Source organism: Lagenorhynchus albirostris, chromosome 3 (genome assembly GCF_949774975.1).
Source record: "Lagenorhynchus albirostris chromosome 3, mLagAlb1.1, whole genome shotgun sequence".
Lineage (NCBI taxonomy): Eukaryota > Metazoa > Chordata > Mammalia > Artiodactyla > Delphinidae > Lagenorhynchus > Lagenorhynchus albirostris.
In genome coordinates, this window is record NC_083097.1 from 166,368,562 (window position 1) to 166,395,285 (window position 26,724).

Below are 26,724 nucleotides of genomic sequence, written 5' to 3' on the forward strand. Positions count from 1 at the left end.
TCCAGGGCAAAAGGGTGAATGTGGAGACAACCAGGAATAAAGTGATTTCTGCTGGACGTGTCTGGGATACCTGGGTCCAGGAGGGCAACTGGGGATCTGTTATACCTGGGTCCAAGAGAGGAGCTGGTTATCTGGAATCTCTGGGTCTAGGACAGAACTAGGACTCCCTGGGTCCAGCAAGAAAGCTAGGGACCTGGAATCCTGGGTTCCAGGAAGTGAGCTAGGGACCTGGAATCCTGGGTCTAGGATAAGAGCTGGGGACCCGGTATACCTGGGTCCAGTGGGTAAGCTGGGAACCTGGAATACCCTGGGTCTAAGAAGGAGCTGGGTATCTGGATCCCTGGGTCCTGGAGCGGGGATAGGTACCTTGAGCCCCTCAGTCCTGAATGGGAATTGGAAGCCTGGAAGAAGCCTAGGTCTAGGAGAGAAAATGAGGGCCTAGGATCAGAGCTTGGAGCTCGGATCCAAAGACCTTATGTGAAGCGGATGCGGGGTGTGGAATTAAGAGGCTGGGATCCCTCGGTCCTGGGAGGAAATCAAAGGCCCTAGACCCTTGAGTTCGGGAGGAGAGCTGGTTCCGTGAGTGCTGGAAGAGAAGTGGGGGCTCTAGATCCCTGGGTGGAGAGAGGAGAGGGGGTACAGTGGATCCCTCGATTTCCTCTTGCTTTGGGGCCACCCCACCCCCGGAAGCACCCGTCTCCAAGGCCTCAAGCAGGCCACGTGCATGGCCTACCCAGCCAGGTTCCTGGGGCGCTAACCCAGACGTCAGGCCTGAATTCCGGCAGCCGGTCGCCAATGCCCACGTCGCCTGCCATTCACTCCGGCTACGGCTAATCCCCTCCCGCCGTCTGGTGGCCGGCTCCGCCCCAATGCAGCTGCGCTTCCACTGGCTCCCACCAAAACGAAGCACCTTTATTTCCTTCATTGCCATTTGTCCGGGGAGGTGTCAGTCACCTTGCGCCCGCCCCCGCCACTCAACCATTGGCTTAGAAGACAGGACTAGAAAAGGATTCTGGTTAAGACCGAAAGTAATTCAGTCCAAACGCAAGCGCGTCACACAGATCTCGTCAGAGACTGGATACGTTGATTGCCAATCTCTATAAAAACCTCCTTCCATGTGTACTCATTGGCTTGCGTAGACGACTATCTCGCCGGACGCCCGCCCAGCCGTTCAAAGAAGCCTTTCGCCAGATCCCTCCTTCCTGTCCACTTGACTCTTCCGAGCCATCAATCCGGTTCTGAAGCCGCCCACCGATTCTGGAACTCCCGCTTCATTGGGCCTCGGGTCTTCTCGGATCTCCTCGATTTGCCCTCCCAGCGCCAGCAGCCCGCAGCCCACTGCCTCGGAAAGCTGTCGATCTCGCGGCGCCTCCCGCCCACTGCCCCTCGCGGCACTCCGATTGGCCGCTCGCCTCCAGAGCCCGTGATTGGCGTCCCGGGAGCAGCAGCCGCCTTCCATTGGCCCGGCGGCGCCGTCCGTCAAGCCGGCGTCGGGAGGGGGCGTCCCTCTCCCCCCTCGTCGTCTTTCCAGCCGCTGGGTTCCCAGAGTGCTCCGCGGCCGTGTGGAGCGAGGCCTTGTTCCCGCGTTGAGCCGCTGCTGCCGCCGCCGCCTCCTCAGCTTCAGCCTCCGCGCCAGGCCCGGCCCCGCCGCGCCATGTCGGACTACAGCACGGGAGGACCCCCGCCCGGGCCGCCGCCACCCGCCGGCGGGGGCGGGGGCTCCGGAGGAGCCGGGGGTGCCGGGGGAGGCCCGCCGCCGGGCCCGCCGGGCGCGGGGGACCGGGGCGGCGGCGGTCCAGGCGGCGGCGGCCCGGGCGGAGGGTCAGCCGGGGGCCCCTCGCAGCCGCCCGGCGGGGGTGGCCCGGGAATCCGCAAGGACGCCTTCGCAGACGCAGTGCAGCGGGCCCGCCAGGTGAGGAGGCCGCGGGCCTGAGGGGCGCGCGCGCGGGCGGGGGAGGGGGCGGGGTCACGTGCGCGCGCGGGGTCGCGGGGGGGCGGGGCCGCCGCGGGGTCACGTGGGGCGGTGGGTGGGGGCCTGGGCCTCCCCAGACACCTGGAGTGGGGCCCCCTCCGGGGGTGACCCCCTGCAGGGGGAAGGGTCGTCCGGGGTTCACCCAAGAGCGGCCCCTGGGTGTGCAGGGTACCTGGAGCGCGGGGACTCACTTTGGGGACTTCCCTCCCCTGTTAGGACATCGTCCACTCCTGGAAGCAGGGGGCTCGCCTTCCCAGGGAGGTCTTGTGTGCCCCCACTTCCCCATCAGGGCAAAAAGCACTGTTTGCCCCCAACCCGGTCCCATTTCTGCTTGCTCCCTAGGAAGGAGGGACTTAGGGGTGGGGGGGAAGAAAAGTCCTCTTGAGCCTGGAAAGTGGAAAGGGGACCCTTTGGCTGCCAGGCAGTGGCCAAGCACTTAGTTGAAATGGGGAGGGTGGGCCTAGGGACTGGCACTTTTTGATGCTTCTGGTGACTTGAAAGCGTGGTCTGTCTGTTTTGGGGAGAGAAGGGAAGGGTCCCACCACTGTGTTTTGGGGCATGATGACTCCATGGAGGTGTCACATGCTGGTGTGTGACCTCCCCGGCTCCATTCTCGGCCTCCCCATGGCCTGAGGGGAGGAGGCCCATAGAAAGTGAGGACTTTGTTGCCCTTTCAAAAGGAAGCTGACCGGGCTCAGGCCATTGAGTGCTTTCTCACTCAGGATTGTCCCCAAACCTCCAGGACACAGTGGGAGGTCCCGTTAGGGGAATGCCCTCTTCTCCTCCCAGCGTTGTCTGTGGCTTTCACCCCTGGGGTGGGATAGGGTTCTAAGCTGCATTTGATCTGGTTGTCCCCAAACTGTCTTGATTGAGAAGCAACTATAACAAGGGGAGTTGGTGCTGTCATTTGGGGTGGGATAAGGCCTCATCTAGGCATCCCAAGAGCTTTAGCTCAAAGTGCTTTTTTTGTTTTGTTTTGTTTTGTTTTTATTAAAGTATTAGAGGTGAAAAGATAGGTCCTCAGCTCACGGCTGTGTTTCTTTGGAAAACTTGTAATAATTCTGTCAGCCGACTCTGGTCTTAAATTTGTTGGGTTGGAGTTTACTTGATGTTGCTGTTCGTGTGTCTAAAATGTAACATGTGTTCCGAGAAAGGTCTTCTGTTTTGGTCAAAATGAGGGGTTCAGATGCCTTGAAACAAAAACTTTCCTAAGATTTGTTGAACAAATGCAAAGATTATGAGGGTGAGGGAGATAAAGGAAAACTGTGCTCTTCAGCATCCCAGAGGACCAGGAGCTTGGGCAAGTGAATGTCTGAAAGTTCTCCCTGGAGGAGGGGCCCTGAGGACCTTCCCTGGCACCTGAACGTCTGTTCCTTTCACCCCTAGAACAAGTCAGTGTGGATTACACTCTGGCCACGAACAGTTTAGGCACAAATCTCATAGAGAAAAAGGAGTTTTGAAATTCCTGAATAACTCTTAAACTCTGAGGCCTTGGGTAAAAACTTTTTCTAGAAGGTCTTAACCCACAGGCTCTTACCGAAATCTGGGGGAAGCCACTCCCAGGCCAGACAGCAAGACCTGTTGGGTTTAATGAACCAGAGAAGTCGATCTGAGCACCATGGAGGGAGGTTTTGGGTGGTAATTTTTCTCTGCTTACAACTTTATTTCTAGATCGCAGCCAAAATAGGAGGTGATGCCGCTACAACAGTGAATAACAGCACTCCTGATTTTGGTTTTGGAGGCCAAAAGAGACAGTTAGAAGATGGAGGTAACTACCTGCTGGAGGGGCAGCGGGGAGAGAGTGAGGTGCCTTTGTTTGAATGTGGTTCAAAGTGGGGGGAGCCCGCTGCCATTTTGGTCTTTTAAAACCTCAGCGATCCCAGCTTTGTTGTCTCTTTTTGTTCGCGCTGCTATCCTGAGGTATCAGGTGGCTGAGTGGAGGGCAGATTGATTGTGACCAGGTCCAAGTTGTGAGTTCTCAAGACTGTTCCTCCCCTCCTGCCAAGCTAGGGAGGTGTTGGCAGTTCTCTCGAGGCCCCACATCAGTGCAGTGTGGCTGGCCCCGGGGCGTGCAGTGTGATCCAGAGCAGCCCAGAGTATCAAGTCAGTGATCAGCCTGACTTCCCCAAGGCAGGTTTGGTCCTAAGCCGGAAGGACTCGGGTGCCACCGTAATTTTCCCCCTGTTACAAAGAGCTTCTTATCCCTGAGTACCAGGGCGGGGGATTGATGAAGTCTGGCCTCCCTCAGGGGTTCATCTCCGCTACTCCCCTGTCCTGGCTCTGCCGTGGGGGCTGGGGGACAGGACGATTGTCTGCCAGGACATGCGGCGCCAGCATCAGATTTGAGGCAGCTGTGGGTGGGTGGGTGGGTGCTGCATCTGACATCCTCTTCTTTTCACAGACCAACCGGAGAGCAAGAAACTGGCTTCCCAGGGAGACTGTAAGTCCACTGGGTGACACAGGCAGAGGGCAGCTTCTGGATTTTAGGTTTCTAGCATTGGGGAGCTGGAAGTACCGAGCAGACAACACCTCTCCTTCATGGAGGCTCTTGGTGTTTCGTGGTGTTTCGTGGGGTCCACGAGCTTTAGAGAACCCAGAGCCTGGCAATTGAGGCAGAAACCTCAGAGTGTGTGTGGTTTTGAGGCGGACTCCATTGCTTTCACTCGGGAGGGCTCGGAAGCACTGTGATAAGTGCTAGTTGCCCCTCATGCAGGCAGGAATGCCTGGGGCCGGCAGTGTTTGGGGTCCCAAAGAGGAGCCAGGCCAATCTTTCCTTTGGATTTTCTCTCTGCAGCCATCAGTTCTCAGCTCGGACCCATCCATCCTCCCCCCAGGTAAGTTGTGATTTGGAGAACATGTCATTTCTTTCCTCGCTATCCCTGGCCTTTTGTACTGACTTGAGGGAGGGCTCTGTCTGAGGCCACATCATTTAGGGCTTTGTCTCCCTTGCTGGTCGACCAGGGAAAGGAATGAAAAGCAGAAGGAGCTTCATTTGTCCCTTGTACTTACTGTCTCTGGGTCTGTAGAGAGCACAGGGCTGTGGCTGTTAGCTGTAACGAGGAAGGGGGATCTCTGCATCCTCTTGCTTCCTTTGTTTGGAGTGGGGACAGTCAGAAGCACAGCTCTCCTTCCTCCTAGAAAAGGCTGGGGACTGACCTTGGCCTTCTCGTCTGTCTTCTGTAGATTTCTTGTTCCCTGAGAGCTGGAGGAGCCCCGGGGGGTTGGGGTGGGAGGAGGGTCTTTCTTACCTTTTTGCCCCAGAATGACCTCAGTGAATCTGACGTAGAATCCTTTGTGAAGGACCCTGTTGTTCTTTTTTTTTTCAATTGGTTGAAGTTTTGTGAAATGCATTAAAAACAACTTACTAGGAGAATGAAATGAAAAAGATACAAAACCAGTTTTTTTTTTTAATTAAAATCTATAGACATCAGATGACACCATCAGATTTCTCGTGAAAGTGGCCCAAGTTCTCCTCCTTGCCCTGAGTCGGTGGAGCGGCACTGGCCCAGGGGTTCACGCCACCCCAGACCAAGCCTCTTGTGGCCCAGAAGGGGAACTGAGGTCCCGAGAGGTTGGGTGATCTTCTGTGGGCCGAGGGAGCCCCCAAGCCATTGTCAGACTCTGCTCGGGCCTGTGGGGGCTTGGTCCCCATGTCATATAAGGCAGGGCCTGTGGCTTTGGGGGTCTTTCTCCAGGAGGCCCTCTGGCTCTTCCATCCCCCCTACTTCGCTCCTACTTGAGGCTGACTCTCGTCATCTCTCTTTGCAGGACTTCAATGACAGAAGAGTACAGAGTCCCAGATGGCATGGTGGGACTAAGTGAGTGTGGGTCAGCCGTGATCAGGGATGCCCGTTATCCCCGTCTCTGGGACAGTCTCCCAGGCGCCCCCGGCAGCCCGGGAACCTCTGGTCTGAAAGAGCCCATTTCATGCTCTCTCTGTCCCCATCCTCTCTGGCCGGGGGGACGGCGGAGCTCTCAAGTTGGCTGCTCCACCCCCCCACCCTCACCCCCCGAACATCAGTGGGACCGGGACCCTCTCCACACAGTCTTCTCAGCGCCAGGCTCCCCGCCTCAATCTCTGCTTTTGTTCTTTTTCTCCACCTAGTCATTGGCAGAGGAGGCGAACAGATTAACAAAATCCAGCAGGATTCGGGCTGCAAAGTGCAGATCTCTCCAGGTATGGGAAGCCAGATCTGGGCCAGGACAGGCGCTGGGCTGGGGTGAGCTGAGCTGAGCGGGGCTGGGGTGTGGGCGGGGGAGGGGGGGCGCTCTTGGGCTTTCTGTCATAATCCTCTGACTGCCGTGATTGGATAGAGGTGAAACGGGCTGGTGTTCATTGAGCACGTTTTATGTGCTAGGCTCTGGCGCCTCAAGGTGTAGCTGCAACTCTTATTCTCTTCAGTTTTCTGGTGAGTGGGGAGGGCTGGAATGCAGTGCAGGGAGCTGCACCCCAGACCCTGCTCTGACCATGTTGCCACCTGAGCTAAACACCTGGTGGAAAACAGGCGGGAATGTGTGAGGCAGGGGAGCTCATTAGGAAGAAGAGCTGAGGTCAGGCCTGGGTTCAAGTCCAGTTCTGCCTGCTCCTTGGCAAGTGCCTGCTTTGCAGGGCTTTCTGAGGGCTCGCCCTGCCTAACCCGTGCCCTTCATTGACTGGAAGCTGCTCGTCATCAGTGGTGATGGACAGGGCCCAGGTTTGGGACTTTCTGGAATCTGCCTTGCTGTCCATCTCATCTTTTTTCTAAAAGTTTTGCCTCCCTTACTGGATTGTAAGCTTCCTGACCTTGGCCTCGTGTAGAGCAGCCTCTCAAGTGTTTGGGGAGGTAAATTGATCTGTCAGGCCACCGCACGGTGGCAGAAGTAGCCACTGATTGTTCTGGAGGTCTCCTCATCTCCATGGAAAGTCCTCTTGGTGTCTGCAGACCCAAGAAGGCATCGACCCTGTCTTCTTTTCTCTCCAGACAGCGGTGGCCTACCCGAGCGCAGCGTGTCCTTGACAGGAGCCCCAGAGTCTGTGCAGTAAGTCCCTGGCTGGGCCTGCCACTGACGAGGAGAGTGGCAGAAGCCCTCTGGATCCCTTTGAAGTTGAGGGTGACTCCCACACCATGTCTCTCAAGCCTTGCCCTCTCCAGGGGGCTGTCCTGACACTATGATTCCCATGCATCCTGAGATCTGGGGAACCTGGGCCTGAATAGCCCCACCCCCGAGGACAGGACCATTTGTCATCTGTCAGACCATGTGGGTTGGAATCGCCTTCCCTGGGACCTGGGTGGAGCTTCCAGGCCAGTCCTCTCTCAGGTGATGATACCCATTCTTCCCCTTCCCAGGAAAGCAAAGATGATGCTGGATGACATCGTCTCTCGGGGTCGTGGGGGCCCCCCAGGACAGTTCCACGACAACGCCAACGGGGGCCAGAACGGCACAGTGCAGGAGATCATGATCCCTGCGGGGAAGGCCGGCCTGGTTATCGGCAAAGGTGGAGAGACGATTAAGCAGCTGCAGGTAAGGGAGTGGGCCCCTCCCCTCCCAAGAAAGTTTCCTCCCTGGGGCTGTGCGTCTGCACACCACTGCCCCCAGCCGCTTTGCCAGGGTCCTTCATCCTTTTTTATCACACCTGGCCCCCCACACGCCCCAGAAAGTCCTTGGAGAGCTCAGCACTGACTCTCAACCTTGGCTGTAAAGGAACGGGCTGGAGTGAAGATGATTTTGATCCAAGATGGATCCCAGAACACAAACGTGGACAAACCGCTCCGGATCATTGGAGACCCTTACAAAGTACAGGTGAGCGCACCCTGGGGGCTGGCGAGGGGTTCTAGGGCAGAGAGAGGGCAGGCAGGTGAGCTGGAGATTCATATGCAAGTGGAGAGGTTTTCGAGAGCGCTGGCTTTGAAGTCAGCCCAGGACTTGTTCTCTGCTGAACTCTGCCTCCTGGCCGTTTGTACGTGAGCAGGTGGCCTAAACTCCAGAAGATGGGGGTGCTCACCACATGTGCCTCTTAGGGCGGCGGATAAAGAGCTCGGCACACGTGCGCTGGTCCTTAGCTTAGGCCCGTGACCCCTGGGCACGCGGTGGGGCGGCGGTGCTTATGTGAGCGCTGTGCTTCGTGTGTTTGCAGCAAGCCTGTGAGATGGTGATGGACATCCTTCGGGAGCGTGACCAGGGTGGCTTCGGGGACCGGAACGAGTATGGATCCCGGATCGGCGGGGGCATCGATGTGAGTGCAGGCTTCCCCAGGTGGATGGAGTGCCAGGGTGGGCAGGGGGTGGGGGGTGTTGGGCAGCAGAGGGCCGCAGGCTGGGGACAGAGCCCAGCTGACTCTCCTGCGTCCCACCCACCCTTAGGTGCCAGTGCCCAGGCATTCTGTGGGGGTGGTCATCGGCCGGAGTGGAGAGATGATCAAGAAGATCCAGAATGACGCAGGTGTTCGGATACAGTTTAAACAAGGTCAGGGGCCAGCCGGGCGTCCGCTGGGCATGTGGACATGTTGACCAGGTCTGTCCGCTGAGGAGCACTCTTGGGGTCCACTGAGGGCAGCTTGGCACCAGGGTTAGCCTGTTGAGCCTCTGCGGTGCCTCATTACTCCTAGACCAGCAGGACATGCCTCATCGCCTCCCCCCCGGTGGGACAGCCACGTGAGAAAGTGGGTGACAGGCAGGCTTTCCAAGTCGAAGGGGGGAGTGTGTTTTTCTCTCCTGTCAAACTCTCTTTCCTCTCCCCCGCCCGAGGGCTCTCCTGACCAAGCCCCCGGGGCCCCTGGGCTGGGTTAGCTTGCACGGCCCCAGCTCTGGGCTCCTGCCAACCGCAGTGAGGGTGTCTGAGTGGCTGGTCTGTGGGGAGGAGGGACTCCTGTGCTTTTGAGAGATATGTTGTCAGTTCTGAGTTCTGTCAAGTGCATCCGTTAGTTCTGGGGGATACCCGATGCAGAAAGAAGCCTCATCCACCACCCTGCCTTAGTTGGTTGGTTTCCTTCTCTGGCAACGTGGGCCCGCCGGCCTTTCTCGGCCCCTGAATACGTGGAGGGCGGCGAGCAGCACTTTGAGGCTGAGATATTTCAGACACCTAGCCTGGCCCAGCTTCTGCCCTGAAGAGGCGGTGTTACGGGGGTTTGGAGTTGTGCTTCTCTCATAATTGCGTTTCTGTTCTCTGGGTGCTGCCTCAGATGATGGGACGGGTCCTGAGAAGATAGCTCACATAATGGGGCCCCCAGACCGGTGTGAGCACGCCGCGAGGATCATCAATGATCTCCTCCAGAGCCTCAGGGTGGGTGGCGTCGGCTGTGCTGAGAAGGGCTGGTGGGGACAGAGGGGCCAGGCTGGATTCCTGTGTTAATCCTCCATCTCCTCCCTCCCCTGCAGAGTGGTCCCCCGGGCCCTCCAGGGGGTCCTGGCATGCCCCCAGGGGGCCGAGGTCGAGGAAGAGGCCAAGGCAACTGGGGCCCTCCCGGTGGGGAGATGACCTTCTCCATTCCCACTCACAAGTGTGGGCTGGTCATCGGCCGAGGTGAGGAGCCCTTCCACGGGCCCCATCCCTCCCCCGCTCTCCTCCCACCCTCCCTTCATGGCCTGTGGCTCGTGCAGGTGGCGAGAACGTGAAAGCCATAAACCAGCAGACGGGCGCCTTTGTAGAGATCTCCCGGCAGCTGCCACCCAACGGCGACCCCAACTTCAAATTGTTCATCATCCGGGGCTCGCCCCAGCAGATCGACCACGCCAAGCAGCTCATCGAGGAGAAGATCGAGGTGGGCTGGGGAGGGGCTCTGGGAGCCTGGGCCTGGCTCCTTCTCCCCCTCCACTGACTTGTCCGATTCTCTTTCCTCCAGGGTCCCCTCTGCCCAGTGGGACCAGGCCCCGGGGGCCCAGGCCCTGCCGGCCCCATGGGACCCTTCAACCCCGGGCCCTTCAATCAGGGGCCACCCGGGGCTCCCCCTCAGTGAGTATCCCTGCCGGCTCCCTGGGGTTTGGGGTGGGGTAGGGCTGTGCTGGCAGGGAGACTGGAAGACCCTGTGTCCGTCCCCTCCGCTGAGATGGCCAGCCCCGCCTCGTGGAAGTGCTGAGCGTTTGGCCCCAGACATGATCCCTGCTGGCCCCCTGTTTACAGACACATTCTTAAAAGATGCCACAGGTGTTGCCCCTGGTCTCCACCCACGTGTATATCCATGCATGGTGCGCTCGGGGACTTGCACTTCCTTGAGTCAGCACAGCCTGTGGCGTTTGCCTCGGTCATCTCATGCCCTTCCCTGGGCCAGGAACCCGCAGCGCCACTCAAGGGGTGCTCTGGGTCCCCGTCCAAGCTGTGGCCATCCTCTGTGGGGACCCAGGAGCAACCTGGCTCATGTGTTCCCCATTCTCGTCCTGCAGTGCTGGAGGCCCCCCTCCTCACCAGTACCCACCCCAGGGCTGGGGCAATACCTACCCTCAGTGGCAGCCGCCTGCTCCTCACGACCCGAGTAAGTGGAAGGACCCGACCCGGGCAGGCGGAGAGGGGCCAGCTTTCTGGGCCACCGCTCAGCCCACACGTCCTCCTCCCGCAGATAAAGCCGCAGCTGCCGCCGCAGACCCCAACGCCGCCTGGGCCGCCTACTACTCACACTACTACCAGCAGCCCCCAGGCCCCGTGCCAGGCCCAGCACCGGCCCCCGCGGCCCCGCCCACCCAGGGCGAGCCCCCTCAGCCTCCACCTGCCGGCCAGTCGGACTACACTAAGGCTTGGGAGGAGTACTACAAGAAGATCGGTGAGTGCCTGGGCCACGGCGGGGGCTTGGGTCAGCCAGCGAGCGGTGGGCGGGTGGGTGGCCGTGTCCCCAGGCTGGGCTCTGACCTCGGAGCCTGTGTCCACAGGCCAGCAGCCCCAGCAGCCCGGCGCGCCCCCGCAGCAGGACTACACGAAGGCCTGGGAGGAGTACTACAAGAAGCAGGGTGAGCCGGCGGGGCCGCGGGGGGCAGGACCGGGCTCGCCCTCGTGCCGGCCACACTCACCCGCCCTCTGCCCCCCCCACAGCTCAAGTGGCCACGGGAGGGGGTCCAGGAGCACCCCCAGGCTCCCAGCCAGACTACAGTGCCGCCTGGGCCGAATATTACAGACAGCAAGCCGCTTACTACGGACAGACTCCAGGTCCTGGCGGCCCCCAGCCTCCACCCACACAGCAGGGACAGCAGCAGGCAAGTGGGAATTGCCACCCTCCTCCTCCTCCTTTCTCCTTCCAACCCCCGGCTACCGTCCATCCTGCCTTAGTGGGTAGCGCCGGAAATCCCTTCCCCTGCGGGGTGTGTCCTTGATGCCTGCAGCGGGGGCCGCGTGGCCAGAGGTCTCCGGGAGTCCCCACGCGCCGGGGGAAGTGTGTGCTGGGTCCAGAGGTTAAACGAAGAGGCCTCCCTCCGCCGGCCCGCTTGTTCCTGTGTAACGCTGTCATGATGCTGGGGGAGACCGCGCGAAACAAATAAAAGGAGGAACTGTTGAACTGGTGGGTAGTCCTGGGGGTGGGGGGCAGGCCGTCCGCTCAGATGCTGGTCGCCATCCTGGCTGCTAACTCACTCACTCAAAATCTGGCCACTTGGGAAGAAAACGGATATTTTTTCCCCGCTCTGCATTACTTTCATGGTTTTTGTTCTTTTGATTCTTTTATTTTTGAAACCACGATCTCTCCCCGCGTGTCCAAGTGACTGTGTGTACTGCAAGCGGCCCCGTGTGGCTCAGCCGTGGCCTGGCCGTGGCTCCTCCCGTGGCTCCTCCCGTGGGCTGTGGGGGAGGTGCCGAGGGGCCTGGGCCCTCCCGCTCCGCCCAGGCTCGGTCTCTCTGCTCCCGTGCCTGCCTTGTGTCCTGGTCTTGTCTGTGAAGTGGGCATGACGATCGCTGCCACCTTCCAACCTACCTCACAGGGGTGTTGTGGGGACACCGTGATCTCTGACTGTCATGTTGTGATGCGCCGGGCCGCCAGCCCTCCTTCCTGAAGACAGGGCCCCTCCCCCCTCCCCTCCCCTCCCTTGCTCCCAGCCCTGAGCGCTTCTCTCCCGCCCGCCCGCCCGCCCTCTCTCTCTCTCTCTCTCTCTCTCTCTCTCTCTCTCTCTCTCTCTCTCTCTCTCTCTTTTTCTCTCTCTCTCTCTCTCCTCCCTCCTCCCTCCCTCTCCCTCCCTCTCTCTCCCCCTCCCTCCCTCTCTCCCTGCTTCTTCTCCTTCCTTTGTGTCACTCTCTCCTCCATCAGGGAGCCAGTCTGACTTCAGCCGAGCCCCGGAGCACTGACTAGACAGCTACAGACACATCCTTCGGCCTGCGCTCGCCACAGGCTCGGGAGAGGGGCTTCCTGGCCCCCTCCTCGCCCCCGTCCCCCAGTCTCCCGCCTCCCCTCCTGTAGTGACCAATTCCTATCTCTTCCCTCTCCGCAGGCTCAATGAATCGAATGAATGTGAACTTCTTCATCTGTGAAAATCTATTATTATTTTTTTTCCATTTTGTTCTGTTTGGGGGCTTTTTGTTTGTTTTTCTTCCGTTTGTTTGTCGAGAGAGCGATGGCTGCCAAGGGGGTGTGCTTGGGGAGCCCTCGCTGTGAGTGGCTTGGAGGTTGCAGCACAGGCGGTGCCGGGCTCTCGCTCTCTCGCTCTCTCGCTCATTCTGTGTGTCTCACATGCTTTTTTTCTTTCAAAATTGGGATCTTTCATGTTGAGCCAGCCATAGAAGATAGCGAGAACTAAATCTCTGCAAAAAAAAAAAAAAAATTAAAAATTAAAAAGCAAAACAAAACCTATAAAATTATATATATATATATATTAAAAAATCTCTATCATCCCCCCCCCGCCCCACCCCAGCGTTCCTGACACTGCCTCTTTCAGGAGAAAGCAATTCATTCACTCCCTACTACCACCCTTGGCCCTCTTCATGTTTTTAAAATAAACTTTTAAAAAGGAAAAAAAAGTCACTCTTGCTATTTCTTTTTTTTAGTTAGAGTTGGAACATTCCATGGACCAGGTATTGGTATTGCAGGAACCCCGCCCCGCGTCAGGCAGCCCCGCACTCAGCCTCTCTGCTCCTCCTCTTGCTCTTCCTTCCACCCCAGCCCAGCTCCCCCGCCGCCCACCCCTCCCGCCCCCCACCCCCAGGACTGGTCTGTCGTGTTTCATCGGTTCAAGAGGACATTGAAACTGAAAACAGTTGAGAACAAAACAAACAAAAAATTGTATGGCAGTTTTTACTTTTTATCGCTCGTTTTTAACTTCACAAATAAATGATAACAAAACCTCCCCGTGTCTGCCGGGTGCCGTCTCTCTCTTTCTCTCCCCGTAGACTTTTGAAGCAGATGTTTGTTCTTTATAGATGTTGTAAAAGCCTGATGACGGTGATTGGAAATTACAAGCTTTGTGTTGTGTTGGTTTTTTTGTTGTTTTTTTTTTTTTAACCAGAATTATAAGAAAAGATAGTTTTCTGCAGGCGCATTGTGCTTTCCTAACTCTGCCCCCCACCCCTTTTTTGGTTAAATAAAGTGCTTTTTGTCTAAAACGGCGTGCTGGCCGCAGTTGTGTTTGCAGAGGAAACAAGCTGAAGAGGAGCTTGGCCCATGAGAGTGGGGTGTTGGCCCCCCAAAGACTGGCCGCCTGGTCTTGTAGGAAGGGAGAAGCAGGCAGAGCCCCAGCAGTGCAGTCCTCCCCCAGCGTTCCCGCCTCTGGGAACGTGGGGAGCAAGGCCCCCAGGAGGGTCCCCAGGGACAGGTGTTCCCATGGATACAGCCTGCCACCATAGCAAACCCATGGCCGGCCGTGCCTTGCGGGACTCGGCCTGGCCCTGATGGCATGTCTAGCTGTGGCCTGTTTGCTAGCGAGCCCTGAGGTGGAAACCTGGCCTGTTGAAAGGAAGGGCGTCCTTTCCAGTGGCTTGTGGCAGTCTAAGGACGAGGACAGGAGATGGGACGGTGGTCTGAGAGGCCACTTGAGCTGCTGGGCCCAGGGGTGAGTGTGCGGAGGCATACTGTTTGCCTGGGGTGTTCCTCTGGGATTTAGGGTTGAAATCCCAGCACTGAGAAGCTCGGCAGCCACACTCAGAATCTGGATGTCTGGGCCCGCAGGCTTCAGTAGCAGGAGCAGCAACAGCTGCCACCTCCAGGTGGGGCTGCTCATGGCCCCCATGACCTTCCAGATTAATTAGGGACCTGTCCCAGCAGGAGTGCCCCTTGGTGGCCCCCCGTCAGACCACCTGTGGGGCAGTGGGCCTAGGAAAGAGGGAGGTTGTCGATCTGGGGTCACGTGGGGGAGTCAGCTTAGATTGGAACCCCAGGCTCCCCTCACCAGGCGTCTCACCTCAGGCCAGTGCACCCTCTCTGAGCTCTGGGGCAAGGGGAAAGTCGGAGCCCCCGGCCCTCTCCTGACTCACTGTAGACTTGATGACAGAGCAGCACTTGGCAAAAATGTTTTCTGGAGCTGCTTCTGCCAAGATCTAGAGAAGGGGAGCAAAGGGGGGTCAGTTTTGAGTATCGCAGGGTCACTGCCCTCCACCCCCTGACGGGGTGACAGGTTCGCAGGCCCCTTTTAGTTGCTGGTAAAGGACTGAGAGGTGCACCCCAGGGCCGTGTGGATGAGGAGACGGAAATGGTCAGGAGGGCTGCCTTGCAAGGCTATGCATTACTAACAGCTGGGCACAAACTGTGTGGGATGCTGTCCCTGGGAGCAGGCCATAGGACCAGGGTTGTGCCAGGCTAGCTCACCCCCTTCCCATCCCATCCTTGGTGGTTGAGGCTAGTTTCTCTCTTGCTCTTACCTTTGGTTGCGGGAGGGGAACAGGAATGACACCAGAGTTCTCTGTCCTCACAGCAGTGAAAGTACAGGAGTTGCATGGGTCACTTTAGGATTAAGATATCCCTGCTTTCTACCTTGAAAACACATGGCTGGCTTTGATTTGAGCTGTGGTTGACCAGTTGTCCTAATCTTAATCTTAACGTGTGTGTGTGTGTGTGTGTGTGTGTGTGTGTGTGTGTGTGGATAGGTTCTAAAATGTATTTAATTTTGCAGTTTCGGAGCCACTCTGTTTAGACCTTCTGTGTCATACCTGGGAGGCCACAGCCTGCACCCATTCTGCCTAATGGAAGAAATGGAACTCTCCAGTGTACATGCTGGGGAAACTGAGGCCCAGAGTTCTGGGATTCAGGGCTGCAGTATAACCCCTGTGCTGTTTCAGCTGAACTTGCTCCCCTGGAGGGCCAGGGGAGTGAGCAGCAAGCAGGGAGTACTTAGTTTCGGAGCAGGTTCTTCTGCTGGTAAAAGGCCAGGGTGGGCTCACACAGGGTGTAATGCATCTCCAGGCGCTGGCAGATGGCCGACTTGCAGTCAGAGGCCCGGCACTCCACCTGGCCCCGGTGCAGCGCTCTCCAGACCATTGTCTCCATGGAGCAGTCAAACACGATGACGAAGTTGGGGACCTGGCCCACCTAGGCACCCGTGAAGGGGGCTGGGTGAGGAAGAGGCAGGGCTCACTGGCCCCCTGTGCACCCCCGCCCCAGAGATCAGGAATCTAGGGTGGTGCGGCCCAGTAAAGAATAACCAGGCCCCTGGGTCTGTTTTACTTTTGGAGTTCCAAGTTTTTGTTTTATGTGTTTATTTTTTTGGACAGGTAGGGCAAAACAACACCACTGGGAAAGGGCGAAGAGTCTCCTTGCTGTCCCCAGGCACCCAGTTTCACCCTCCCTGGAGGCAACCAAGTTCTCTATTTCTTGCGTCTCCTTCCGGAAGTATTTTACGCACTTGCCAGGCAGATCTGGTTCTGATGTTCTTTTTCCTCCTTTTTCATACAGATGGTAAAGACATTGATTTGCCCTTGATTTTATTCACTTAGTAAGCTGGAGGTGGTTGCCCATTGGCACACGAAGTTCCCGATCCTTTTTAATCACTATGTAGTATGCTGTTGTGTGGATGTGTTATGATTTACTTAACTGGTTCCTCGATGGGTATTTAGATTGAAATATCCCTTTTAAGATGGATTTAAGCAGTTTCTCCTTGCCTTCCTCTTGCCTAGACACTTTCATTGGGGAAAGTACAAGAGTTGCCAGCTCACCACTGCGCTGCCTCCCACTGCAGGGAGACCTCCCTGGGTCTCCGAGGCCGCCCACTGTGAGCCCCACCTCCTCCTACTTCCTCCAGAATTTCCTTGCAAAATAGAATCTGTCAGCACTTTAAAACAACAACAAAAACACAACCAAGTGGGATTCACTCCAGGAAAGCAAGGATGGTTCGATACAGTTGTGTTAATATCTTAAGTAAAGAAAAAGTCATATGAGAATTCTCAGAAACACAGAAAGAACAATTTAAAAGACAAAATTCACGCATTCCTGATTTGAAAAAAAAAACCACAACACTCGAAATTGGTAAATATATCCTCAGCCAGCATCTTATTTAATGGAAACTTGCTCTCCTGCTGAAGTTGGGAATAAGATAAAATTGCCCACTCTTATTTGCCTGGCGGCGCAGTGGTTAAGAATCCACCCGCCAATGCAGGGGACATGGGTTTGAGCCCTTGTCTGGGAAGATCCCACATGCTGTGGAACAAGTAAGCCCGTGCACCACAACTACTGAGCCTGTGCTCTAGAGCCTGTGAGCCACAACTACTGAAGCCCACGTAACTAGAGCCCTGCTCCGCAACAAGAGAAGCCACCGCAAAAAGAAGCCCGTGCACCACAACGAAGAGTAGCCCCCACTCGCCGCAACTAGAGAAAGCCTGCATGCAGCAATGAAGACCCAATGCAGCCAAAAATTAATTAATTTTTAAATAATTGCCCACTCTTGACGTTATGACTTAGTAAGATATGAGAGGATTAGCTAAAGCAACGAGATAAAAGAAAACAATGGGAGAAACCCGAATTGGAAAGGAGGAGATAAAATCATGTCTGTTTGCAGATGGTGTGATTCTATTTCTGGAAAACTCACGAAAATCAACAAACTAGTACAGACTTCAGAGAATTTGATAGAGTAACCGGATGTAGTATTAACATACAGAAGTCTACACGTATGTAAAAATCACCAGTTAGAAATAAGAAAGAAGGCCCCGTTTACAGTAACATTACAAGCAACAACAAAATATATATATATAAAACACTCAGGCAAAACTTTTCCCAAAACTGTGCACTGTCTTTAAAGGAAGATCTTTAAGGAAAACTTAGGTGAAATATTCCTAAGTGACTGAAAAGGAGACTGGAACAAAAGGAAGAGATACATGTTCTTGGGTAGGAAGACTCAAGGTTACAAAGCAGTCAGGATGTTTCTAAATGAGTTTATAATCTTAATGTGATCCAAATGTGATATTTTTTTAGTGGAGATGGATTGATTCTAACATTCGTCTACAAAAATAAGCAGGACTATCCAGGAAAAACAAGGCAAAGAAAAGCAATGGGCGTTGGAGGTGGGGAAGGGGGCATCCAACCTACCAGATATCAAAACATGGTAAAGCCGCCATCCTTAAACCAGTGCACAGGTGGACAGACAGACCCCTAGAACAGAATGGCAAGTCCAGAAATAGACTCGGGTGAATATGGAAAGTTGGTATGTGGCTGGGGTGCCACCTCAAGTCAACGGAGAAAGGACAGACTTTTAAATAAATGGTGTGGGGACAACTGTATTCACCATTTGGAATCCTTACCAAATTTCCCCAACTAGGATATGTTCCAATGGATCACAGACATAAATGTAAGAAATAAAACTATACAAGTACTAAAGAAACCGTGGATGAATTAATTACCTTATAACCTGGGATTGAGAAAAACAACAACCATGATGTCTCAAAATTCAGGAGAAATAACAAAATATTGATAAGTTGGATGAAAGTTTTAAAAATAATTTCTGCATGTGAAAGAGGCACAATAGGGAGTTCCCTGGCAGTCCAGAGGTTAGGACTCAGAGCTTTCACTGCCATGGCCCTGGGTTAAATCCCTGGTCAGAGAACTAAGATCTCACAAGCTGTGCCACGTGGCAAAAAAGAAAAAAAAAAAAAGGCACAATAAATCAAGGTCAAAAAATAATTGACAAACTGGACTGGGGGGAAAATTTGCAAACCATATCACAAACAGCTAATATACAAAGAGTTCCTAAAAATCAAGAAGAAAAAGACCAACAGTCCACTAGGGGGGAAAAAAGGGAGCAAAAGATGTAAAGACTGCACCAAAGAAGAAGTGAAAATGGCCCTAGAACTTTGGAAAAGATGCCCAACCTCATTCATCATAAGAGAAATGCCCATTTAAAACCACCGAAATACCATTTCACACCTAAGCAGGTTGACAAATGGCTAGTGGCAATGCGGAACAAAGAGGAGAGTGATGCCATCAATCAAAATCATCAACACATTTCTCTTTAACCCTGCAATTCCAGTCCTGAGAACCCGTCCTAAAGACGCTAGCAAAAATAAGCGCTACATGAAGGTGATTGAGTGGGTCATCGTTGGTAGTGGGAAAAGATTGTGAACGGCTTGCTGTCTGTGGGCCGTCAGGAGTAAACAGTGGCGCTGCCACACAGCGGAATTCTGGTTGTAAAATGGGGCAAGGAAGAGGAGGACTTCTTGACACTGATGTGACATCTTCAGGGTATATCTGAACATTAAAAAAAGGAAGCCTGCTATATGTGGAATGCTACTTTCTGTGTGCAGAGGGACACACACAAGCACGCACACGGTTTATATTTGCAAAAAGGACAATCCAAAAATTAAAACGGTTGCCTGCAGAGAAAGGAGAGCACAGTTTGGGGTGGGGGTGGATCTACCTTTTTATATGACTTTGACTTTGGAATCATTACATGTGGTGCAAATTCAAATTTTTAATTTAAAAAAGCAATCCCCGGGACTTCCCTGGTGGCGCAGTGTTTAAGAATTCACCTGCCAGTGCAGGGTACATGGGTTCGATCCCTGCTCCAGGAAGATCCCACATTGCCGTGGAGCAACTAAGCCTGTGCGCCACAGCTACTGAGCCTGCGTGCTGCAACTACTGAAGCCCGTGCACCTATAGCCAGTGCTCTGCAACAAGAGAAGCCACCACGATGAGAAGCATGCACACCGCAACAAAGAGTAGCCCCCTGCTCACCACTACTAGAGAAAGGCCACGTGCAGCAATGAAGACCCAACATAGCCAAAATTAATTAATTAATTAAAAAAAGCAATCCCTAAACATCGAAAGCCAAGGTGAAATGAACGAACCCATGTGTCAATGTCACGCTGCAACTACACACAGAAAATAATTATCTCAAGGGACCCAGTGTTTTTGTGGTATGTCCACAGTGGGACCTATTGTAAAGGAAAACCAGAGCTGCAAACAGATCTTCCTTTGGTAGTTTTATTCTCAGTAGTTAAAATCGGTATGTTATTTGGAAAGTATTTTGCATCTAATGGAATAATGCAAATGACAATGTCAGTGGTTTTAGGAACCAGATTTTTTAGGGAAAAGAGAAGTAAAACACTGTGACATTAAGTGTGAGCTGGAAATAACAGTAGAACTTGTGATTTTTTTTTCCTTTCAAAAGTCTGTGTTTCCTAGCTCTGTCCACTGGAAAGGCCTGGAAATGATGACCACCCGGCAGCAATGAGTATCCCTGGCACCCAGATGGGACATCACTGAAAAAGGGCCTTCATGGAGAACTGGCCGATTCCAGAGCTGGACCGGAAATGTGAAGGGGCGGGGGGCGGGTGTGAAGTCTTGTGCAGTAAGAAAGCAAGAGGGTGAGTGTGAAATGGGGCTGTGTCCAGAGGATACTATGCAATGTGAGAGGGCTACTTTTGGCCAGAGATGGGACAGCTTGAGCAACGACAAAAAAGAAGACTGGGGCTTCCCTGATGGCACAGTGGTTAAGAATCTGCCTGCCAATGCAGAGGACACGGGTTCGAGCCCTGGTCCAGGAAGATCCCACATGCCACGGAGCAACTAAGCCATGCGCCTCAACTACTGAGCCTGCGCTCTAGAGCCCGTGAGCCACAACTACTAAGCCCGCGTGCCACAACTACTGAAGCCCACGTGTCTAGAGCCTGTGCTCCACAACAAGAGAAGTCACTGAAATGAGAAGCCCGTGTACCGCAACGAAGAGTATCCCCCGCTCACCACAACTAGAGAAAGCCTGGGTGCAGCAATGAAGACCCAACGCAGCAATCAATCAATCAATCAATCAATCAGTAAATCTATTACAAAAAAAGACTGATTATTGCCATCATCAAAAAGACTACATGGGGCTTCCCTGGTGGCACAGTGGTTGAGAATATGCCTGCCAAAGCAGGGGACATGGGTTCGAGCCCTGGTCTGGGAAGATCCCACATGCCGTGGAGCAGCTGGGCCCGTGAGCCACAACTACTGAGCCTGCGCGTCTGGAGCCTGTGCTCGGCAACAAGAGAGGCCGCGATAGTGAGAGGCCTGCACACCGCGATGAAGAGTGGCCCCTGCTTGCCGCAACTAGAGAAAGCCCTCGCACAGAAACAAAGACCCAACACAGCCAAAAATAAATAAATAAATATATGTATATATTTTTTAAAGGGCTTAATACATTAAAAAAAAAAGACTACAAACAATAAATGCTAGAGAAGGTATGGAGAAAAATGAACCCTCCTACACCATTGGTGGGAATGTAAATTGGTGCAGCCGGTATGGAAAACAGTATGGACGTTCCTTAAAAAACTAAAAATAGAGCTACCATATGATCTAGCAATCCCACTCCTGGGCATATATCTGGAGAAAACTGTAATTCGAAAAGATACATGCACCCCAGTGTTCATAGCAGGACTGTTACATAGCAACAAAGACATGGAAGCAACCTAAGTGTCCATCAACAGAGGAATAGATGAAGAAAATATGGGGCTTCCCTGGTGGTGCAGTGGTTGAGAGTCTGCCTGCTGATGCAGGGGACGCGGGTTCGTGCCCCGGTCCTGGAAGATCCCACATGCCGCAGAGCGGCTAGGCCCGTGAGCCATGGCTGCTGAGCCTGCGCGTCCGCAGCCTGTGCTCCGCAACAGGAGAGGCCACAACAGTGAGAGGCCCGCGTACCGCAAAAAAAAAAAAAGAAGACAATGTGGTACCTATATATATACACAATAGAATATTACTCAGCCATAAAAAAGAACAAAATAATGCCATTTGCAGCAACATGGATGGATCTAGAGATTATCATACTAAGTGAAATAAGTCAGACAGAGAAAGACAAATATATGATACCACTCATATGTGGAATCTAATTTTTTAAAAATGACACAAATGAACTTGCTTACAAAACAGAAACAGACTTACAGATGTCGAAAACAAACTTATGGTACCAAAGGGGAAATGTGGCAGGGAGGGATAAATCAGGAGCTTGGGATGAACACACACACACTACTATATATAAGATAGATAACCAACAAGCACCTACCGAGTAGCACAGGGAACTCTACTCAATATTCTGTGATAACCTATATGAGAGAAGAATCTGAAAAAAAATGAATATATGTATGGGCATAACTGAATCACTTTGCTGTACACCTGAAACTAACACAACATTTTAAATCAACTATACTTCAATTAAAAAATTTTTTAAAAGACTAATTGAAGCACTTTAAATACACAAAGATGCTTGAGTTGGTAAGGATGAGAGAGAACAAAACGAAGGAAGACCAAATAACGAACCTCACGGTCACCATCGGAAATGAGTAGTACACCCAACCTCAGTCTGAAAATGGGCCCTGGTAGGGGAGAAGATAAGCATGTGTCCCACTTGTCTGGTAGGACCTATATTTCAGGATAACCAAACAGCCCTGGTTGAGGAAGGACATTTCTTCTTTAGGGAAGAATTCCAGCTAATTGATGTGGGGGGAAAATGACTAAAAGAGAAACGTACAACTTTCGAGTTGATTCAGAATGTGAATTAATTGATGCCAACAACGAATGAAACTGTAAGATAAGAGGCGGACAGGACATGTTACAGCAGCCCCTAGCTGACCCTGTATCAGTTTGTGAGGGCTGCCACACCAAGGACCAGAGACCAGGTGACTCCAACCACAGAAATTCCATGTCCTCACAGTCCTGGAGATTGGACATCTGAGATGGAGGTGCTGGCAGGGTGGATTCCTCCGGCCGCCTCTCCTTGGCTTGTAGATGGCCGTTTTCTCCTGTGTCCTCACACAGTCACTCCTTTGTCTGTGTCCTAATCTCCTCTTCTTATAAGGACACCAGTCATATTGGGTTAGGACTGATCTTGAGGACCTTTTAATGTAATCACCTCTTTAAAGACCCATCTCCAAATGCAGTCACATTCTGAGGTCCTGGGAGTTAGGGCCTCAACATATGGATTTGGGGGGGGGACACAGTTCAGCCCATAACAGATCACTTACTAAGAGCAGGGCAACCGGGCATGAAGGAGCCTCCTTCCTGAATGATGCAGTACAAGCAAGGTATTGAACCACAGTGCTCTACACCAAATTCACACTGAATTGGACAGAAAAGAGCTGCAAGCACAACACGAATTCTGTTTTCCCCACTTTCCCAAGTTCACTGCCTGGGCCCTGGTGAACATTCAAAGACCTGGGTCCTCTTAAATAACACATTGAAACACATGGAAAAAAAAACAACTATGGCAAAGAGACAACTAAACCTTGTGTGCTATCCGATAGGAGTTCACATCACCACCTATGAAGCGCACTTGAAAAAATGGAATCTAAGTTCCGAGCCAGACTCTAGACATGCTACCAATTCGCAGGACACATAGAGGAGAGGGGAGCATGATAAGAAAACAAAAAACAAAACACTCTGCAATCAGCAGAATCCTTGCTGTGCAAAATAAAGAGAACCGAAGACTAGGTTTCTTCAATAAATAAAAAGAGACAGGGGACTTCCCTGGTGCTCCAGCGGTTGAGATTCCACGCTCCCATTGCAGGGGACCCAGCTTCCAACCCTGGTCAGGGAACTAGATCCTGCACGCATGCCACAACTAAAGAAAAAGATCCCACGTGCTGCAGCTAAGACCTGACACAGCCAAACAAACAAACAAATAAAATTTATTTTTGAAAATAGGTTTTAAAAATAAAAGAGACAGAGATGGAAGGAGCATAAAGCACGTTTACGCTACACTGTAGTCTATTAATAAATATTTTTGAAAATAAGTTTAAAAAAATAAAAAGAGGGATGGAAGGAGTATAAAGCACGTTTACACTACGCTGTAGTCTGTTAGGTGTGCCATAGCATCATGTCTTTGAAAAATGTACATACCTTCATTTAAAAATACGTTCTTGCTTAAAAATGCTAATCATTGCGCCTTCAGCGAGTCGTAATCTTTTTGCTGGTGGAGGGTCTGGCCTCTATGGCTGCTGACTGATCAGGGTGATGGTTGCTGAAGGCTGGGGTGGCTGCCGCGATTTCTTAAAATAAGACAACAGTGAACTCTGCTGCATCAATTGACTCTTCCTTTTTTTGTGTGGTACGCGGGCCTCTCACTATTGTGGCCTCTCCCGTTGCGGAGCACAGGCTCCGGACGCGCAGGCTCAGCGGCCATGGCTCACGGGCCCAGCCGCTCCGTGGCATGTGGGATCTTCCCGGACCGGGGCACGAACCCGGGTCCCCTGCATCGGCAGGAGGACTCCCAACCACTGCACCACCAGGGAAGCCCCTGACCCTTCCTTTTATGAACCGTTTCTCTGTAGCGTGCTGTGCTATTTGATAGCATTTTACCTGCAGCAGAACTTCTTTCAAAACTGAAGTCAATCCCCTCAAACCCTGCCGCTGCTTTATCAACTAAGTTTCTGTCATATCCTAAATCCTTTTTTGTCATTGCAACAATCGTCACAGCGTCTTCACCAGGGGTAGCTTTCATCTCCGGAAACCACTCTCTTTGCTCATCCATAAGAAGCAACTCCTCACCTGTGAAAGTTTTATCCTGAGATTTCAGCAGTTGTCCCATCTTCAGACTCCACTTCTAATTCTAGTTCTCTTGCTGTTTCCACAGCATCTGCAGTGACTTCCTCCACTGAAGTTTTGAACCCCTCAAAGTCATCCATGAGGGTTGGAATCAACTTCTCCCAAATTCCTGTTAGTGTTGATATTTGACCTCTTCCCACAAATCATGAATTTTCTTTTCTTTTCTTTTTTTTTTTGGCTGTGTCTTGAGGTATGTGGAACTTCCCAACCGCGGATCGAACCCATGCCCCCTGCAGTGGAAGCACGGAGTCTTAACCACTGGACCACCAGGGAAGTCCTCATGAATGTTCTTAATGGCATCTAGAATGGTGAATCCTTTCCAGAAGGTTTCCAGCTGACTACAGAGGAATCACTATCTATGGCAGCTATAGCCTTACAAAATGTATTTCTTAAAGAATGAGACTTGAAAGTTGAAATGATTCCTTGATCCATGGGCTGCAAAATGGATGTTATGTTAGCAGGCATGGAAACAACAGGAATCTCCTTGACCATCGCCATCAGAGCTCTTGGGTGACCAGGTGTATTGTCAATGAGCAGTAATACTTTGAAAGGAACCTTTTTTTCTCAGCAGCAGGTCTCAACAGTGGGCTTAAAATACTCAGTAAACCATGTTGTCAGCAGATGTGCTGTCATCCAGGCTTTGTTGTTCTATTTACAGAGCACAGGTAGAGTAGATTGGGCATAATTCTAAAGGGCCCTAGGATTTGGGGAATGGTAAATGAGCATTGGCTTCAACTGAAAGTCACCAGCTGCATTAGCCCCTAACAAGAGAGCCAGCCTGACCTTTGAAGCTTGGAAGCCAGGCATTGACTTCTCCTGTCTAGCTATGAAAGTCCTAGATGACATCTTCTTCCAATAATAGAAGGCTGTTTTATCCACACTGAACATCTGCTTAGTGTAGCCACCTTCCCGAATGATCTTAACTAGATCTTCTGGAGAACTTGCTGCAGCTTCTACACCAGCACTTGCTGCTTCCCCTTGCACTTTGATGTCATGGAAACGGCTTCTTTCCTTAAACCTCATGAACACAGCTCGGCTGGCCTCACACTTTTCTTCTGCAGCTTCCTCACCTCTCTCAGCCTTCAAAGGACTGAAGAGAGTTAGGGCCTTGCGCTGGATGAGGCTTTGACTTAACGGAATGTTCTGGCTGGTTTGATCTTCTATCCAGACCACGAAAACTTCCTCCATATTAGCAATGAGGCTGTTTCACCTTCGTATCATTCACGTATTCACTGGAGTAGCATTCTTAACCTCCTTCAAGGACTTGTTCTTTGCATTCACAACTTGGCTAGCACGAGAGGCCCAGCTTTCAGCTTATCTCAGCCTTTGACATGCCTTCCTCACTAAGCTTCATCATTTCTAGCTTTTGATTTAAAGTAAAGGACATGCAACTCTTCCCTTCACTTGAACACTTGGAGGCCATTGTAAGGTTACTAACCGATCTGATTTCAATACTGTTGTGTCTCAGGGAATAGGGAGGCCAGAGGAGAGGGAGAGAGATGGGGGAACAGCCGGTCAGTGGAGCAGTCAGAACACACACAACGTTCATTGATTAAGTTCGCCGTCTTATATGGGTGCAGTTCACGGCACCCCAAAGCAATTACTACAATAGTAACATCAAAGATCACTGATCACAGCTCATCATAACAAATATAATCATAATGAAAAAGTTCGAAATATTGCGAGAATTACCAAAGCGTGACACAGAGATACGAACTGAGCAAAAGTTGTTGTGAAAATGGTGCCGATAGACTTGCCCAATGCAGGGTTGCCACAGACCTTCGATCTGTGAAAAAATGTAATAAAGCAAAGAGCATCAAACTGAGGTCTGCCTGTAGATGAAAAGGACAGAGACAAAGCAACCCATCACAGTGGGCCAACCTTACTTAAATCCCGATTAAAACAAGATGTGAAAAGAAAAACATTTTGAGGTGTTCACGGGAATTTGCATAATGATTGGTTATTTGATGACACGAAGGATATTAAGGTGTAATAACAGAAGCGTGATACAATTTTACAAAAGTCTTTCTTTTAGGAAATATATACTAGAATATTCATGGATTAAAAAGAAAAGCACATGGGATTGACGTATATACACTAATATGTATAAAATAGAAAACTAATAAGAACCTGCTGTATAAAAAAAAAAAGCACAAAATGGATGGAACCTGCATTTATTGTAAGAACGCCTGTCGTTAACTTCCAGTGTACAGGGCCAATGAGGAATGGAAGGAGACAAATAATGCACATGGGACAATCCCAAGGATGAGAGTTTGTACAAGACAAATGACCCAGAGTCTTCAACGAGTCAAGGGCAGGAGGGAAGCAGGGAGGGAGGACTGTCCGCCTTGGATTAGGAGACGCACGGCGAGGACCTCGTTTTACTCATAAATCTGACCAGCTGGGAATCAAAGAGACATTTTTCAGCTGTGGGGGAAATGCAGATGTGGATGGGGGCATCGGGTAGTCTCAAGGGATTCACATTAATCATTTGAGATGCTGTTGGGTGAGGAAACGCTCATAACGGGATTCGGGATGGGCTTCAGAACGCATAATTGGCAATCTTGACGTTTGGCACCGATAAAGTAAGTGTGGCCAAACCATGATCATGTGGGACTTCCCTGGAGGTCCAGTGGTTAAGACTGCGCTTTCACTGCTGAAAGCCCGGGTTCGATTCCCTGGTTGGGGAACTAAGATCCCATAAGCTGCACAGAGTGGCCAAAAAAACACAAAAAACACTCTTTTAAGCCAGAGCCCCATTTATCTTCATTTTGTCACTTCTGAGAGCCACACAGTTACCAAAGAAAAGCATGTCTCCTGTTCCTCTTAGTGTGAAGCCACCATGCAAGCAGGACCCTAAATGGGCCTCTGTGAAGGA

The 26,724-nt window shown here is 52.3% G+C and overlaps 1 protein-coding gene across 3 annotated transcripts in view; it reads left to right on the plus strand.

Moving 5' to 3' along the window:
• The first annotated feature begins 1,524 nt into the window (after positions 1–1,524).
• KHSRP (KH-type splicing regulatory protein) overlaps positions 1,525–26,724 on the plus strand; it is a 31,120-nt gene continuing 5,920 nt past the window's right edge. Inside the window, exons 1-20 of one of the 3 annotated variants that reach the window (XM_060145422.1) lie at positions 1,525–1,912; positions 3,644–3,740; positions 4,374–4,412; positions 4,767–4,806; positions 5,741–5,790; positions 6,078–6,149; positions 6,934–6,991; positions 7,300–7,474; positions 7,655–7,753; positions 8,088–8,186; positions 8,314–8,416; positions 9,132–9,232; positions 9,328–9,472; positions 9,550–9,710; positions 9,792–9,901; positions 10,330–10,418; positions 10,503–10,703; positions 10,810–10,887; positions 10,970–11,130; positions 23,875–24,003. In XM_060145422.1, the coding sequence (XP_060001405.1) occupies positions 1,655–1,912; positions 3,644–3,740; positions 4,374–4,412; positions 4,767–4,806; positions 5,741–5,790; positions 6,078–6,149; positions 6,934–6,991; positions 7,300–7,474; positions 7,655–7,753; positions 8,088–8,186; positions 8,314–8,416; positions 9,132–9,232; positions 9,328–9,472; positions 9,550–9,710; positions 9,792–9,901; positions 10,330–10,418; positions 10,503–10,703; positions 10,810–10,887; positions 10,970–11,130; positions 23,875–23,886 (2,148 nt within the window). In that variant the 5' untranslated portion in view covers positions 1,525–1,654 and the 3' untranslated portion in view covers positions 23,887–24,003. Of the gene's footprint in view, positions 1,913–3,643; positions 3,741–4,373; positions 4,413–4,766; positions 4,807–5,740; positions 5,791–6,077; positions 6,150–6,933; positions 6,992–7,299; positions 7,475–7,654; positions 7,754–8,087; positions 8,187–8,313; positions 8,417–9,131; positions 9,233–9,327; positions 9,473–9,549; positions 9,711–9,791; positions 9,902–10,329; positions 10,419–10,502; positions 10,704–10,809; positions 10,888–10,969; positions 11,131–12,351; positions 13,204–23,874; positions 24,004–26,724 lie in introns of those variants that run through there. The other 2 variants (XM_060145423.1, XM_060145421.1) reach the window with 2 other exon arrangements.